The sequence below is a fragment of the Amphibalanus amphitrite genome, unplaced genomic scaffold (genome assembly GCF_019059575.1).
Source record: "Amphibalanus amphitrite isolate SeventyFive unplaced genomic scaffold, NRLGWU_Aamphi_draft 000257F_arrow, whole genome shotgun sequence".
NCBI lineage: Eukaryota > Metazoa > Arthropoda > Thecostraca > Balanomorpha > Balanidae > Amphibalanus > Amphibalanus amphitrite.
In genome coordinates, this window is record NW_024881752.1 from 103,348 (window position 1) to 118,382 (window position 15,035).

The 15,035-nt window shown below is 48.4% G+C and overlaps 1 protein-coding gene across 1 annotated transcript; it reads left to right on the plus strand.

Annotated features, from left to right (window-relative positions):
• Positions 1-932: 932 nt before the first annotated feature.
• On the plus strand, positions 933-14,342 carry LOC122386622 (short stature homeobox protein 2-like). Its single transcript, XM_043375982.1, has 5 exons — positions 933-1,280; positions 6,866-7,092; positions 9,240-9,297; positions 10,381-10,601; positions 12,373-14,342. Exons 1-5 carry the CDS (start codon positions 1,052-1,054, stop codon positions 12,622-12,624), a joined length of 987 nt encoding a protein of 328 aa, XP_043231917.1. The 5' UTR covers positions 933-1,051; the 3' UTR covers positions 12,625-14,342.
• Positions 14,343-15,035: the final 693 nt, after the last annotated feature.

Below are 15,035 nucleotides of genomic sequence, written 5' to 3' on the forward strand. Positions count from 1 at the left end.
GATTTTAACGAAGGATTTTGCTCCTAATGAGGCTAAAGATTTAAGATCATGCTTTGTTTTGCAATGAATAAGGAGTTCCTGCATTTCCCCGTTCAACGTTTAGCTATCTTTAATGGGGAGGTCACGTGGCTGATCTGATTCGGAATAGTGATATGTGACCCTTGTGTATGTAACCATTGTGTATGTACTATGTTTTAGTGTGAAGGGACGAGTTACAACGCTTCGAAGATTGTATGCTATCTGATGGTTTCATCATCTTGCAGGAGATCCCATAGCACTAAGAGCGTTGCAAAGTGTGACATTTTTTTAACCATTTGCCTCTAAAACGAATAGCCAAGCCTAAAACGATTAGTTGCCGTTTCCATGAGATGAGTTCCATGAATTCCATGAATTCCAACAATTCAGAAATGGTGTGCACAAACATTATTTTTGTCAATTTTCAATTGAAATCACGTCTAATGTATCCAATGGGATTAATGTCTAAGCTCTTTTTATGGCAGCGAATGATACGAAAAACAAAAACCCTTTCAAATTTTGGCACGACATGTTGTTGCATTTCTGTCACAATTTCACATGTGGACTCTACATTACAAGGGACTCGGCTCAACACTGCAGATTTGATAATGCAGTCACTTGGAAATACGTCTCGTTTCTTAACGAGCTTTGCAAACTCCGACCCCGCCTGCATTACGGCGCTAATGCTTACCACTTGTTGTTCATCATCGCTTTCATCTGTCCCATTTGGCCCAAGTATTCAAATAATTACGGAGACAAACGACGGACCCTCGCAATGCAAGCGCAGCGACAAAGATAAACTAGGCGACCGCTTGTCATTACGTGGCTTAATTCGGCCGGCGCTGCCGCTAGGCCCCGCCCCCGGCCGCCGCCCATTGGTCGGTTGTGCTCGGAGCTCGTCAGTATAAAGCCCCGAGGCAGTATGTCGGCCGGTCGCGGCTGGCTGGGTGGCGACAGCTCAACGGAGGACGGAGCGGGGCGGGCGGCGGCACGGCGGGCTCAGACACCGGGCTAACGGAACTCTGCACTGTGAGCCATGGAACAGCTGACTGAGTTTGTGAGTAAATCGTTTGACCGCGCCGCGGCGGAGGAGGCGGCGACGCGAGAGGAGGTGACCCTCCTCCCTCCGCCGCCGGTGAAGGAGGAAAGTGAGGACGATGAGGACTGTGTGGAGGAGGAGGAGGACCAGCAGCAGCCTGTCGACATGAGGACGGCCGTGCTGCCCGATTCGTCCTCACCGACGCTCAAGTTAGATGAGACGGAAGGTACGACAGTTAAAATGATGATTTGACAATTATTTTGACACATTTGATTCATCTTGAACCAGAATTATTCATTTATGGAAAAGATGGCTATGATCACATTTAAGTAAAAGAGCAGTCCAATATCTTAGGAGCAGTTGACAACAATCCCTGAGAATTTGGTAAATAACAATTAAATGTATCTAATGCCCACTTTAAGAATGCATTAGAGGGCTTGATAGTTTGTTGCACCTACACCTTGTCCTTCCTGGAAGCCGTTCGAAGGCCTACTCTAAAAGAATTTCCAAGATGAGTTGCGCAAAAATAATTTCAACATGTATTCGTTTTAAATTGAATGTGTGAATACTGATCCCACTCGTAAACGCTGTTTGCTTGAAAATCTTGATCGATTAAAATTAAAGAGACAATGCAATTAGGTATTCAGCAATTTCAAGAATTATCGCTCTTGCTGGAAATATCGGTGCAAGACACATGAAACTCATAGCGATTAGCTACAGATTACAGATGGCAATGAGCAGACAGTCGTTCATTGTGCGGAATAACTTTCACATGAAGCTGGACTGGCTTGTGCCTTGTGGTGTCAACGAATAAGTGCAACTCATGCACCGTCAAGCCCGACGGATTTTGGTGAAAGATTCCCAAATCGTTATTATCTATTCATTCTAAGCAAGCTTCACAGCAATGAGCAATACCGTCCGTAGCTCAGTTGGTATATCGTAGGGGAGAGTGGGGTAAGATGCCCAGGGTGGGAAAGACGCCCCACCCCCTCTAGCGGGGAAACAAAGAATCGAACCTGGAAATTAATGGTCTTAGCGTAAAGCAGAAGCCTGCCTTGTTAACTGCACAAAAATTTGCAAAGCTCAGTTGGGCAACGGCTGGCTGGTGATTGCATGTTTTTTATTTGCTGCTTTCAAAAAATATTTTGGCGTCAAAACATTGTAAATATCAAAAAAGGTAGATAATTTTTGCGTCCCTTGCTATAGTCGTGATACATTAACATGCGTTTACTGTGTCCCAAACAGTTTGTTTCAGGGTGTAGTTTTATGACTAACAAATTGTGCTGATTTAATGTTACTTCGGTACCTTGGGGTAAGATGCCCCCTGACCTGATGGGGAAAGACGGACAGCCTAAATCCGTGAAGGACAGCCTAAATCCGTAGGCTGTCCTTCAAGCAGCCCGTCAAATCATGTATTACATACTTGTGATGAGAGACAAAAGCCGATCTGGGACTATTGAGAGTCCGGTACGGTCGGGTGCTTCCCATGCCGGTCTCTCGGCCCACGGGCGGCATCTGACTCTGAGAGCCCTCACGACGGCCTTTGTGGGCCCCATTATTGGTTCTATGGCCCCTCACGACATCCTTTGAGGGCTCCCACGTTGGCTCCACGGGCCGCGCTGGCATCTGAGGTCCCCACGATGGGCTCGAGGGCCCTCAAGCATCATGAAGCCTATAAGGGCCCCACAGTGGTCTCCGAACGCCACCACGGAGGCTTGTTTGGCCACGCTGGACTATGATGGCCCTAACGATGACCTCTGAAGCCCCTTACGACTACTTTTGAGGGCCCTTACGATGACGTTTGGTGTCTACTGCAGGCTCGAAGGGACTACTGATTCGTTCAGGCGATTCACGTGCCTATTTATGTCACTTTTAGTGCAGGGGGCATCTTACCCAGCGCCAGGGGGCGTCTTTTCCACCCTGTGGGGTAAGATGCCCCCTTTCACTTCTTCAGGAAAATGCTTGATAGCAAAAAAAGTTATCATATTTCAGGCACGGAAGTGTGATATTTTTGGAGAAAAATGATGTCGGCTTCCGTTGAAACTCCAAGTTTTGGCTTTCCGATCGTCATTTTCGAATAATATATGACATAGTCAAACCCTGGGCATCTTTCCCCACTCTCCCCTATAGCGTTCGACTCACAGTGTTCGCCCGGGTTCGAATCTGGCCGGCGCTCTATGTATGAATATGAGGCCCCTTTGAGGGTGGGTTTGTGGTTTATGGGCCCAGCCGCTGATCTTTGAAATCAGTTGAATGAAAAGGACTATGTCTGGCTTTGATGGTCTCGCACTTTGGCATTGAAATTCTCCTGCTAACCCGGAATTGCCTGAGCGGACGTCGACGATTGGGCTTCTGACCTGTGCATTGTGCAACAAGCTCTGCTTATAGCAGGTTCTGGCTCTTTCAAATCGATCATTTAAACATTTTAGCGAAATTTATGCAATTTAATGAGGAAGGAAGACTTACCTACAGATGCATATAGTCCTTTTATCTTGTCGCCTACGTTCTCTTGTGACACACTTGTTTTACTAGCATAACGCTATGGGCGCAAAATGACCTTGTAGTCGACGCTCTCTAAAGCTACAATAAACAAACAAGCAGAAAACACATATGTAGGTATGTATCAATCCATGTTATCTGAAAAGCGCCGTCGTCCGACAATCAGCCGCCGCCTCAGTCTGGACGGCTGGTGGTAGACAAACCCGCCTTACTCGCGTGTGCAGCGGCACAGTATACCACCGCAGGTAGCAGCCGCCGCGCCGGAGCGCCATTTGCGGTATGTGCCGGCTGGAGGGTTCTATAGTGATCCTAGCTAAGCCCGTGAGTCTCCGGACCATTTTTGAGCTGGAAAGACATGTTCTGGTTTTGATTTCACACTAAGTGTGTGCTCCATATGCAAAGATTGGATCATGCTTGTGAAATGTGTAATAAGCGCGCGTGATAAAAATGCTTGTGATGCGGACACTATTTAGGTTGGTATGCACTATAGGTACATATTGAAGTTGCATAAAAGACTGGTAACCACGTATTTTCTTCTGGATTTTCCATTTAAGCTTGTTTTTATATTAGATATTGCTGCAAACGTGCTGACTGAGAGGGATGGGTTGCCGGCACAACACCATCCGTCTATTTGTGTTCAAGGGATTTCATCGTTCTTAAATGAGGCTACGCAATCAGTTGGAACTGACGCATTGCCTGGAACTTGAACGAAAAAGCATGCTTAAAGTGAAAAAATGGCCGTTAACATAAAAAACATGGCGGCGACGCAATTATATTGTGGATGCATGAAAATGACCGACATAGCATGATTCAGCGTCAGATCATTAAAAAATTTTTGTCGGCACATAAGTTGATGATGATTTAGCGACGAAAGCTTAATTGCTTTCTTTCTAAGCCATTTAGTTACTACAAAATGTACCATGCACCCTACTGCACTACTGCAACATACACTGTTATGAACAACGCTTCTGCATATTGCTTTAATTTTATATGACGATATAAAATGTACAAATTAAATTACTTATGGTTCTGGCCTCCGGGTAATGTAGTTATGATTCTCTGTCATCCACCAGAACGATAAGTGGATTTTGGAGGGCCGATGGCCATTAAATAACTCTCATCTCCTCATAAAAACGAATCGTCAGATATAGACATCGGCCGTGTCATTAGCGATAGATCAACTTTCGGGAGCAATATTCGGAGACGGTTATCGACTGCCCGATTCCGGGAGGCTCGCTGAAGTTATGAACACTCCAGCTAGTCCAGCATCAGAACCAGTAGACAGACGGGACTGTCTGCCTTCCAAGCATCTGTTGTTCGTCATTGATGAGTCTAAACTGAACTGCCTGACATTGTCCTTTCTGTCAGTATCAGACAGTTCAGAGAGTTATTTTATCTCGTCACGTCCTGTCCCGTTCCGAGTTATTTTATCCCGGCCCGTATTGACCTATGTTCCTTTGAGCTGCACATCTGATCTCACTGTCGGTGTGTTGGCCTGTCCGCCCATCAATTAACCATTTATTATTCCATCCCTTCTGCCCTACCCGAGTCCCGAGCTTCCGTCTCCTCTGCTATTCCATTTATTCAGCCTGAACCCTCTGTCCCTTCTGATCACTTTGACCTGCCATGAGTGTCTACAGTCCGTCCTGTCTGTTCATCTGACCTGTGACTATTCTGATCTCCCCGCTGATACCCATTCGCGCGTCTGCTCTGTCGTTTACCCGTCTACTCTGTCCCACTTCACCAGCCTTACCCGTTCCTGATCCCGTCTCTCCGTTTTTAACCTGGGTCGTCCGCTCTCCCTTTTATCCCGTCCACCGTCCCATATGCCCAGTCTGACCCACAGTCTGACCCGTTCGCACTCCCATCTATCTAGTCTGACCTCCCTGACCTCCTATCTGTCCCATCTGACCTCTTGTCTGCCTTGTCTGTCCCGTCTGACCTGACCATCTCGTCTGCTGTCCCATCTATTCAGTCTGACCTTCCAGCTGACCTGTTTGTCCCATCTGACCTCCTGACCATCCCGTCCGCTGTTCCATCTATTCAGTCTGACCTCCCGTCTGACCTCCCCTCTGTTCTATCAGTCCCATCTGACCTTCTGACCATCCTGTCCGACGTCCCAGCTCTCCCTTGCCTGTCGTGCTGTGCTGTGCCGGTTTCCACTGCTCCCCGTGAACCTTCTCCCGACGGCACAAAGAGCTCTCCTCCCTCCGAGACGAACCGAGAGGGGCGCCGGGGCAGACCTCGCCTCCAACCTCCGCTCCCCCGGGCGACATTACTACATTACACCGATTGACCCAAACGCTGGATAAAAACGTGTAATCTCCGCTGGCTAGCACCGGCCGGCGCTCAGCGCAGACCCACCTGCCGCCGGCGCCGGCTGGTCTCCCCGGTGCGGCCGGCACGCCGCTGCGCTGCGCTGAGGGCCGGCCTTTGTACGACCATTTAGTTAATGTGATTAAATTAATTTGGGATTCACTCAACGTGTAGTTAATGCGATCAGGGCGATGGCAACAAATGCGTCCCCCGAGGCGTTTCGGACTAGTGGGGCGATTATATCGCTTTAATTGCGTGATCACCCGGGCGCACGACCATCTAACTGAGGCGGCCAGATAAAATCAATTGCCGGGCAGGGCTAATGGAGAGAAGTACGGACCCAAAGGGCGACCCGGACGCGGCACGAGTGGCCGGCTGGCGTACCAAGGAGATGGCACTAATGACGCCGGAACACATCGGGGAGGTGCTTTGGTCGCGCGGCGCCGCCGAGACCGGCGAATAAACCGAGATACCGGCGCAGATTTGATTTGGGTAATGGTGTTAAGTGGTGATAATTATCCAGACACAGCTACAACTAATGAAAATGGCTTCCTAATTCTCAGCCAAAATACAGAACATAGTGAAAATAAGACCTATGAACAGTTAAGCCGTTTTCTCATAATCATTCATGCTTTCTTACTGCTTAGATCGTATCAGTTGTTTCATTACTTTACTTTTTAGCATTTAAAGTAAAATTATGCCCCATGACTGAAAACGTTATTCGGCTAGCATGGCTGACAAATGGTTTCTGCGTCTGTTTTAATCAAATGCCTATCTCACGGATCAACATCATATATCCTGATTACAGCTGTTCCTAATTACCTATCTTGAATCCTGCAAGTTTTCAGCTACCTGCTTGTTATCATTGTTTCGATGCACCTAATCCTCACTCCTCGTATATTTCCTCCCATTGCCTCTATGTATGTATCTCGTCTCTCGAAAGGCCCAGCCTGTCTCGACACATTCCCCCACCTAACCCCACCTCCTCCTTCTCAGGGGCTCCCTGCAGTCGTCAGGAGGACAGCGACTCGGCCGCCGCTCCGGCCGACCCCTCCAACTCCAACTCCAGCTCCTCAAAGGTCAAACAGCGGCGCAGCAGGACTAACTTCACACTGGAGCAGCTCTCGGAGCTGGAGCGGCTCTTTGACGAGACCCACTACCCGGACGCCTTCATGAGGGAGGAGTTGAGCCAGCGCCTGGGGCTCAGCGAGGCCAGAGTTCAGGTCAGTTGAGAAGGGGTCATTGAGTTGGAAGTTCAGGGCAGTAAGAGTTCAGGTCAGTGAGGGGACGGGGGTCAACAGAACAATATTCCCGATAACATTTCTTTATGTATTTTGTTTTAGAATGAAACTCCGCTAAAATTTGAAAAGATTGGTCGAAATTTCTCGTTGACTTGCAAATGGTAGCACGACTTGTAGAAATAAACCTAAATATGAAAATTGAAACTTTAAGCAACGTTGCGTGCCATTAGCTTTAAATGCATAATTAGTAAGCTCAGGTGCAAAAAATCATTAGTGACTGATCATTATTGACCCCTGGTGATCCCGATACATCGCCAGCTATTATGTATTTATATCTAATATCAGCTGGATGGTAATGGTATTCAATCAATACTGACGGCCGTAACCTGACAGCCACTCCGTTCCCCGTCCCTTTACATATTCCCTGCTCTGTGCCGAAACATCGACGAGAGAGGAGAGATAAGACAGGGCATGAGAGAGAGAGAGAGAGAGAGAGAGAGAGAGAGAGAGAGAGAGAGAGAGAGAGAGAGAGAGAGAGAGAGAGAGAGAGAGAGAGAGAGAGAGAGAGAGAAGAGAGAGCCACCGCACGCAGCCTTCCTGTCCTTATGCGGGAGGACGAGGGATCTCCCGAGTGGGCCGGGTCGTTCCGGGTTCCGGCTCAGATTATCATTGGCGTGGGCTGCTCGGATAAATCGGCTAATATGACAGTAACGCCGGTAAGTAAGCAGCCGTCAGGGCCAATTGCCCGGAGGCGTTCCGAGGAATGGCTCCTTGGAGAGACGTCGGCCGGCCGGTGGACCCAAAACAGATAGCTCACTCGCCGGGCGCGAACTGAGATCTGCCCTCGCGCAGAGGTGGAGGTTGGCTCGGTGTCATCGGCACGAGATTGTGCCTGATAGTAGAGATCTGGGATTGCCGAGGCTCCGCGGGCATATGGAGAGGGTGGATGGGTACCTAACCTAACCCGATGCGTGGCTGCATAGTGCATGTACACGTTTTGTATACATTCTGGGCATTTGTCACTGTGCATGCATACGGACTTATGAATATATTCCAACATATACAGGGTGATTCATAGCTGTGTGACCGAAAATAAATTAAAACTACAGGAAATGCATTCGTGTTACATGCCATTGCCAAGTACCATATTAAACAGCCAAATCTGAAGTTTTGATCCATGTGTAGCATCAGTCAAAAATACTTTTCCTTCGACTCTCACACTTCTTTCAGACAAGATGTTCAAAAAAGCCACCTCGGCGACGGATGCACTCCAGCGCCAGAGCCTAAAGTTGGCGATGGCGCGGACGCACAACATTTGCAAAGAAATAGAACCAAAGCAGCTTCCAATGGCATCCTTCAGCCCCAGAATATCCTGGGGACTCTCCTCATAGACCTCGGACTTTGCATAGCCCCAGAGGAAGAATTCCACGACGGTGAGCTTCGGCGAGTGTGGCGCACACCTGACCTCAGCGCTCTTTGAAATCAACTTTCCGGGGTTCGCTTACCAATTGTTTTGTGCCGTGTTTATGATTGAACCGTGCCCTCTGCTTTGAATTGATTAACGATTCTATGAATTGTTATCTTCTTTGGAGTTTCTCTTGGGTGTAAGCCCTCAGACGTGCAGAAACATCTTTGTGTTTGCTTGACGGACTGCGTTAACCTATAGAAATTACACATTTTTACTTTTTGCTGCGCTGTGTACATCTTGAGCGATACACACAGACCAGACCAAGATAGAAAAAAAACTTCATAAAATTTTCTACTAGCACGTGAAATTTCACGCGGAAATATGCAATCCTCTTCTCAAGAGAGATCAGCTAAATAGGTCACATGGCTATGAATCACCCTGTAGGTGGCGGAACGGGGAGGGCACCGGGGCACCGTGCCCCCCTTTGATTTTGACATCTTAACATTAGCCCTATGGGCGTTGCATGGAAAGAATTGGACAACAAGTCGGTAGTGCCCCCCTTAATTGAAGGTGCTCCGCCGCTACTGTATTCCAATTATAAACAGCTAAATCAACTATTACTGTTCGCGCATTACCTCCCAAAAATTACGGCAATGAAAAAGATGAGGTAATGAATTGCCTTTGTTGAAAACGTCTCTGACTTGTACCTAATTTCTTTCAGGTCTGGTTCCAAAACCGCAGAGCGAAATGCAGAAAACATGAAAGTCAGATACACAAAGGTAAGTTAAAAGCTTAGCGGCCTAAATCTCGGTGACACTGCACAGAATTAAACTGGCAACACGCACACATCCGCTTAGCAAATAGAACGCAACTCATCTGCATTCTTCCCTATACTGGCTCAAGCTCACGAGTATTTAGCAAGTTGATGTCCATCTCGCTTTACCCTCATTGCTGAGTAGTTCGTTACTCCGCTCACCCACAGCTCTGGTCCGATATAGCCTCGTTGAGCGCTCCGTGACTCCGTCTGCTATCGGCACGGCGGCGCGCCGTTTGACACTCGGCCGCCCCGATCCCGCGTATGACGGTCCGCCTCCTGCGGTGTGTTTACCCCATTTAGATAATCCAATCTGCCCGAATCCCGCGGAGCCGGCGCCGCAGATTTGTGTGTAACCAGCTCAGTCTAACGAGTTTATGCATACCTCCCTTTATTGCCTAGGGATCTTAATCCAATAGAGCGCCGCCGTCCATTCAATAAAAAGCGGCCAAATGGATGATCAGTTGATTTGCCCTTTGAAAGCGGCTTGACACGCGCTGCGTTCGAATCGGCCAATTGAATTGGCCGCGCCGGGCAATCGGGAATCGCCGCGGGGCGCGAGAGAAATGATAATGAATCTGCGCCGCTCCGGTCGCGGACGTTTTATGGGATGGTGACACTCAGAGATGGTGCGTCGCCTGGGAACGCTAAAACCACTTCGGGGAAACGATTTGGAAGGTTGCTCTGAAACAAGTGTGCAAATCCCGTTGTGATTTAATTTTGTGCGACTTTTGATCAGAGAAAGATACCGTAATATTTGATGCAGGGTTGTTTCTGCCTTTTTTAGGTCGATGTAAAGTTTTGATTTTAATTACAGTTAAATCAGGTAGTTTTATATGTTGTAAGCAATGAAGATAACATTTCCATTAAATTTCCTCAAATATCGCTATGAAAATGAAGGTTGTTCTCATGTCCTGTCTTCTATCCGACTGACTGGGAAGGTGACGTCCCTCGATGTTCCTCAGTACCACCGACAGATCATTTAACACCCCGCAGTCCTCAACCGACGCCCTCAATCTGACGCCCCTCTGCACCCGTCCTTCCGCAGCCGGTATGCTTCTTGGTCCGACGGTCTCTGCCGCCGGCGTGTCGGGCCCGTCGGGGGCGGCGGTGCGGCCGGCCGGCGTGCCGCTCGAGCCGTGCCCGATGACGCCCCTGAGCCCGTACCCGGGCCGGCTGGCGGCTCACAGCAGTCACCTGGTGCCGCCACCCGATCAGATTACCGCCGCCGTCAGCCGGCTGTCAGCGCTCGACCCGGCCCTGCTCCAGGTATGGCGCGTATGTATGTAGGTATGTATGTATGTATGTATGTATGTATGTATTGACACCAAAAGCCTTCCAGATATGTCGTGGCGATTACGGCTTATGGCGTGGCGTACAGTACGTGATTAGATCGACGAAGAACTGTAGCACAAATGTACATTGTACGTACATACACGTTAAATAACGTGCAGTGTCTTTTTGTGTTGTTTTGTGGCATACCTACTTACCTATATGACGTAGATCTGCATTTTACAAAAGCAAAGCCACCACCCGACAGCTGGCACATAAGAATTGTATGTCCTCTTTTGGCTCTCTTCCTGTCATCTCTGCCCAACTACATACCATCGGGTCCTCTCTCAGACTGCCCTCCGGCACTCTCCCAGTCTGGGAGAGTGCAGTCCCAGTGCCCTCCGACCCTCCTCCCAGTTCCGGGCCCGGCAAAGTGGCGTCCGCGACGCGACATTTCATTCTCTCCCTGTGGAAACATTTAATCGAATTACGTCCAATGAGAATCGTCCGTCATCAGGCGTTTTATTCATTCGACCAATGGTAATGAGATTTGTATTAGCTCCGCCCCCTGCATCGATCGAGCGACATCTGACGGCTGGCGCCGGCGGCGGCCGGCCGGACGGCAGACTCAAAGCAGACTCAGAGTCGCCCGGACTTCAGTACCGGCCACCGGGCCTTTATTATACACCTGCTTTCATTTTAGGAGTCGGTAGTCAATTTGTAGGCACACTCGACTCGTGCCGCTAGCCTAAATAAACATTTTTTTTCATTGAAGGAATAAAAACGCTATTGGATGTGGCCTTACCAGTTACCAGTAGGTAGTTAACATGGGGAGCGATACACTTTCTAGATTTCATGTTTTCGAAGCAGAAACAGCAGTTAAGTTTTGAAATGAATTCGCATTCATTGCAGTTTTCTTTGGATGCGTGTTGCGTTACTATGAACCTTCTGAATAATTAATATTTAAATGTTCTTTACCACTAACCACATTAACCCGTGTTTACTGTAAATCTCTTTACAATCCACATAAGACGGTCCCATCACATTTCATTGCGCCGCGGCCGGCACCGATCTGCATATGCACCCTCGTGGCTGTCGAAGCGCTCAAATTTGCATGTATGAGATCACGCCTGTCGGGCCGCATCACGGCAACGCGTCTCCAGTGCGGCGTATGTCGGTTGCGATCGTGTCGACAGCCGCTGTCGGCCCCGTGGCTCGGCTGCCACCTCGGATACGTCACACCAAATCTAATACCCAGATTGGAGTCGCAGGCAAATACGCGCCAATGATTCCATTTCTATAGCTAAATGATTAGCCGGCTGAAGGCAGCCCATTTGAATAGTGGTGGGGACAATTTATTTTCGGTGATGGTGCATAAAATTTGCGTTCATTACGGTGGTCGAATGTCTTTGTATCGTATTAGCAAAGGGTCGGTCGACCTTTTAAAATACGATTAACGGTAATTCGAGCAGGTGCATTATCCGCAATGGCTAGTGATTCACTCCAAAACCAAAAATGAAACCTCAAGGAATGAAATAACAGCAAAGTGGGCATAAGTGCGGTTGGTATACAAGTGGTTGCAAGTTACTCTAGCATACGCCATCGCATGATCAAATGCATGCTGTAATGACAGAACACTGGCCAGCATAATTAACAAATATGCGTTTTGCACTTGTGTTGAGCTGCTGGGTGCCTTTACAGCCTCACCAAACATGTTTCTGCTGTCTCTGCGGACCCGTTCTGACGTACCATTCCGCTGCTGTTCCAGTACGCGGCGGCGGCGGCCTCTCTGTCAGCTGTGACCTCCCTGGCGAGTTCTCACCACGCACCACCACCACCCCCGCCACCACTGCTGTTTTACCCGAGCGCCGGCTACCCGCTGGGACTGGGCTCTGCCGTATGGAGTTCGGCCGGCCGGCTCGCCTCCAAGACGAGCAGCATCGCCGACCTGCGCATGAAGGCCCGCAAACACGCCGAGAGTCTGGGCGCCGCGCTCGGCTCCAGGCTCTCACCAGTCTGAGTCTGGTGTTTGAGTCTCCCAGTCTGAGTCGTGGTTGAGTCTCACCAGACTTGGCGTCGGACTCTCCTCAGTCAGTCCTGGTGTGAGAGTCTCACAAGTATGAGTCACGGACTCCGGAGTCTCTTCAGTCTGAGTCCCAGAGTCAGACTCAAAGGCGCTTTTAATAGTATGAGTCCTGAAGTCAGAGTCGAGTCGGTCTAAACAACGGGGTCGGAGTCTCCTGTTTGAGTAACAGTGTCAGGTTCGCTGGTATGAGTCACGGTAGAGCCAGATTCTCACCGATTGGAGTCTACATAGGGGTCTCAGTACGGTCTGAGCCGCACTAGGAGAGAGTCATTAGACACCTGAACTTGTGAGTCGGTGAGCCAGGAGGCTTCTTCAGATGAGCCAAATTGCCAGAAAAGCAGTTTTGAATGAGGGAGTGCTGTCAGAATAGGGAAACGTTCATTAAATGGAGTCATTGCAATGTCAGTGCTGCAGTAGCGTGCCCTTGCTGCATAAACTGGTATTGTGATATGTGCTTAGTGCAAGTATCTACAACTTTTATTTGTTCTCAGTGCAGCTTGAAAAAATAACAAAATTTTCGTTAAACATTGCTGGTAGGTATTGCTATTAACTTCACGGAACGCTAGTTGATAAACTGATTATTTTTGCACCGCAAATACCTACTCGAGCTCATTAAGTTGGTCTCATAGTGATCTCTGAGAAGTACACAGATCTCATGCGCCTAAATGTGAGCGGTGGTTAAAAGGTCCATCGTTGTGTGAAAAGGCTCGTCGCGTTTTTTTTTTTTAGAATATTTGTGCGCGATGTTGGGGTTCAAGCTCCGTTAGAGCTGAGTTTATTCGGCGCGGATGTACCGGGAGCATACAGAAAGTGTTACGGACATATTATTGCCTGTAGCGTGCTTTATTGGACGAAATGCAGCTGAAGCATCCTCTTGAAGTTTGACGCTGGCAGGGCATGCTGTAACCCGCGATGTGCCATCAAGGGGTAAATAGATACACGTGCAATGTGGGTGGGCTGTTGTCATTCTTGTGGAGAGCGTTCCCCGGCGCAACTGTTATGTGCCGATTGCTATTTTGGTATGTGTGTCAGTCTGGGTATGCCTAATGTGCTAGTGCGCTCAGCGACACATATTTCTGTGTAGATGTAGACTTATGTTCCCCTGTATTAAAGGTATCGTAAAAGTTATTATGTGGCAAAAAGTATATGTGTCAATAATTTCTTCTATGAATAATCGGGGATAAAATTAGTCAGTAATGTATGTAATAAAAAAGCAAGGGATAAGCGTCAAAAGTATTCTAGGCATTTATCGGATATATCCGATAAATGCCTTTGAGATCCGCTATAGCATATGCATTTTCATAACCATTTTCAGGAGCGAAATGTTTGATAAATATAGCTCGAATATATTTGTCTCAGCTCGAATATGTTTGTCTTTATTTTGAATTCATTGGCGATTTCATCATGTATGCTATTGCAAAAGTGTGGCGAATTCGGAAAAGCTTGCGATGTGCTATGCTTTTGCCGAAACATGTGAATTTCTTTAGTTTACCGGGTAATATAGTACATCGGAAGCTACCCATTAATATGCTACCAATTTCGCAATATTAACATGTAAATGCTGTTCCCACGCCAGCTTGCACAACCTTTACTTGCCCACCTTTGTGCATGTGTAGGTATAAGGAACCCTAAATAAATTGTTCGGCGATGTACTCGTGGTAATAGCTAATGTGAGAGCGCAGGAGTCATCTCGTCAATTTGTACTGGCACCGACTGAGCACAAGTCGACCGTTGGTGGCCTCTGGCAGGGCCGAGTATTCCAGCAGCTCATGATCACATAATAAATCGCAGACCAGCGCAATGCGCTCCTCCACAATGCACATTTCTTAAAAAAAAAAATAAAGACTTTAGCCTTGCTTATCGACTGTTTTTTCAAGATACAAGAAAAGCGATCGCTTCACTACTTTATATTGTTATCTCGAAAAGAGCAATGCTATTTCCGATCGCACTCAACACGAATCGACGACATTGAATTACATTTAACGCCAACAAAGCTGAGACCATCTGCAAACTGCCACATCGGAAACGAACGCCGGCGACATTTGTTCTCGTTAGTTTTCCATTTGCTGCGCGACCCTGCTAAGTCCGATCGACGCGGCTGGGCCGGCGACCACCGATCACCTCCCACCCTTCTCCGTCGTCCGGCGGCGCTCCGTTTTTACCATTCAGTCGTCCATCCGTCTTGTATGTATCGGCCTGCTCTCAGCGCCCGCGGCCCAAACGACAATTGCCCGGGACGGCGGCATTAGAGAGCCGCTACAAGTCGTTACTGGGACCAGAAGCTCGCGGCGCCGCCGGCCGCCGGCCGCCTCCGAGCATGTTTATTTTATTACCAGCTATTCCAG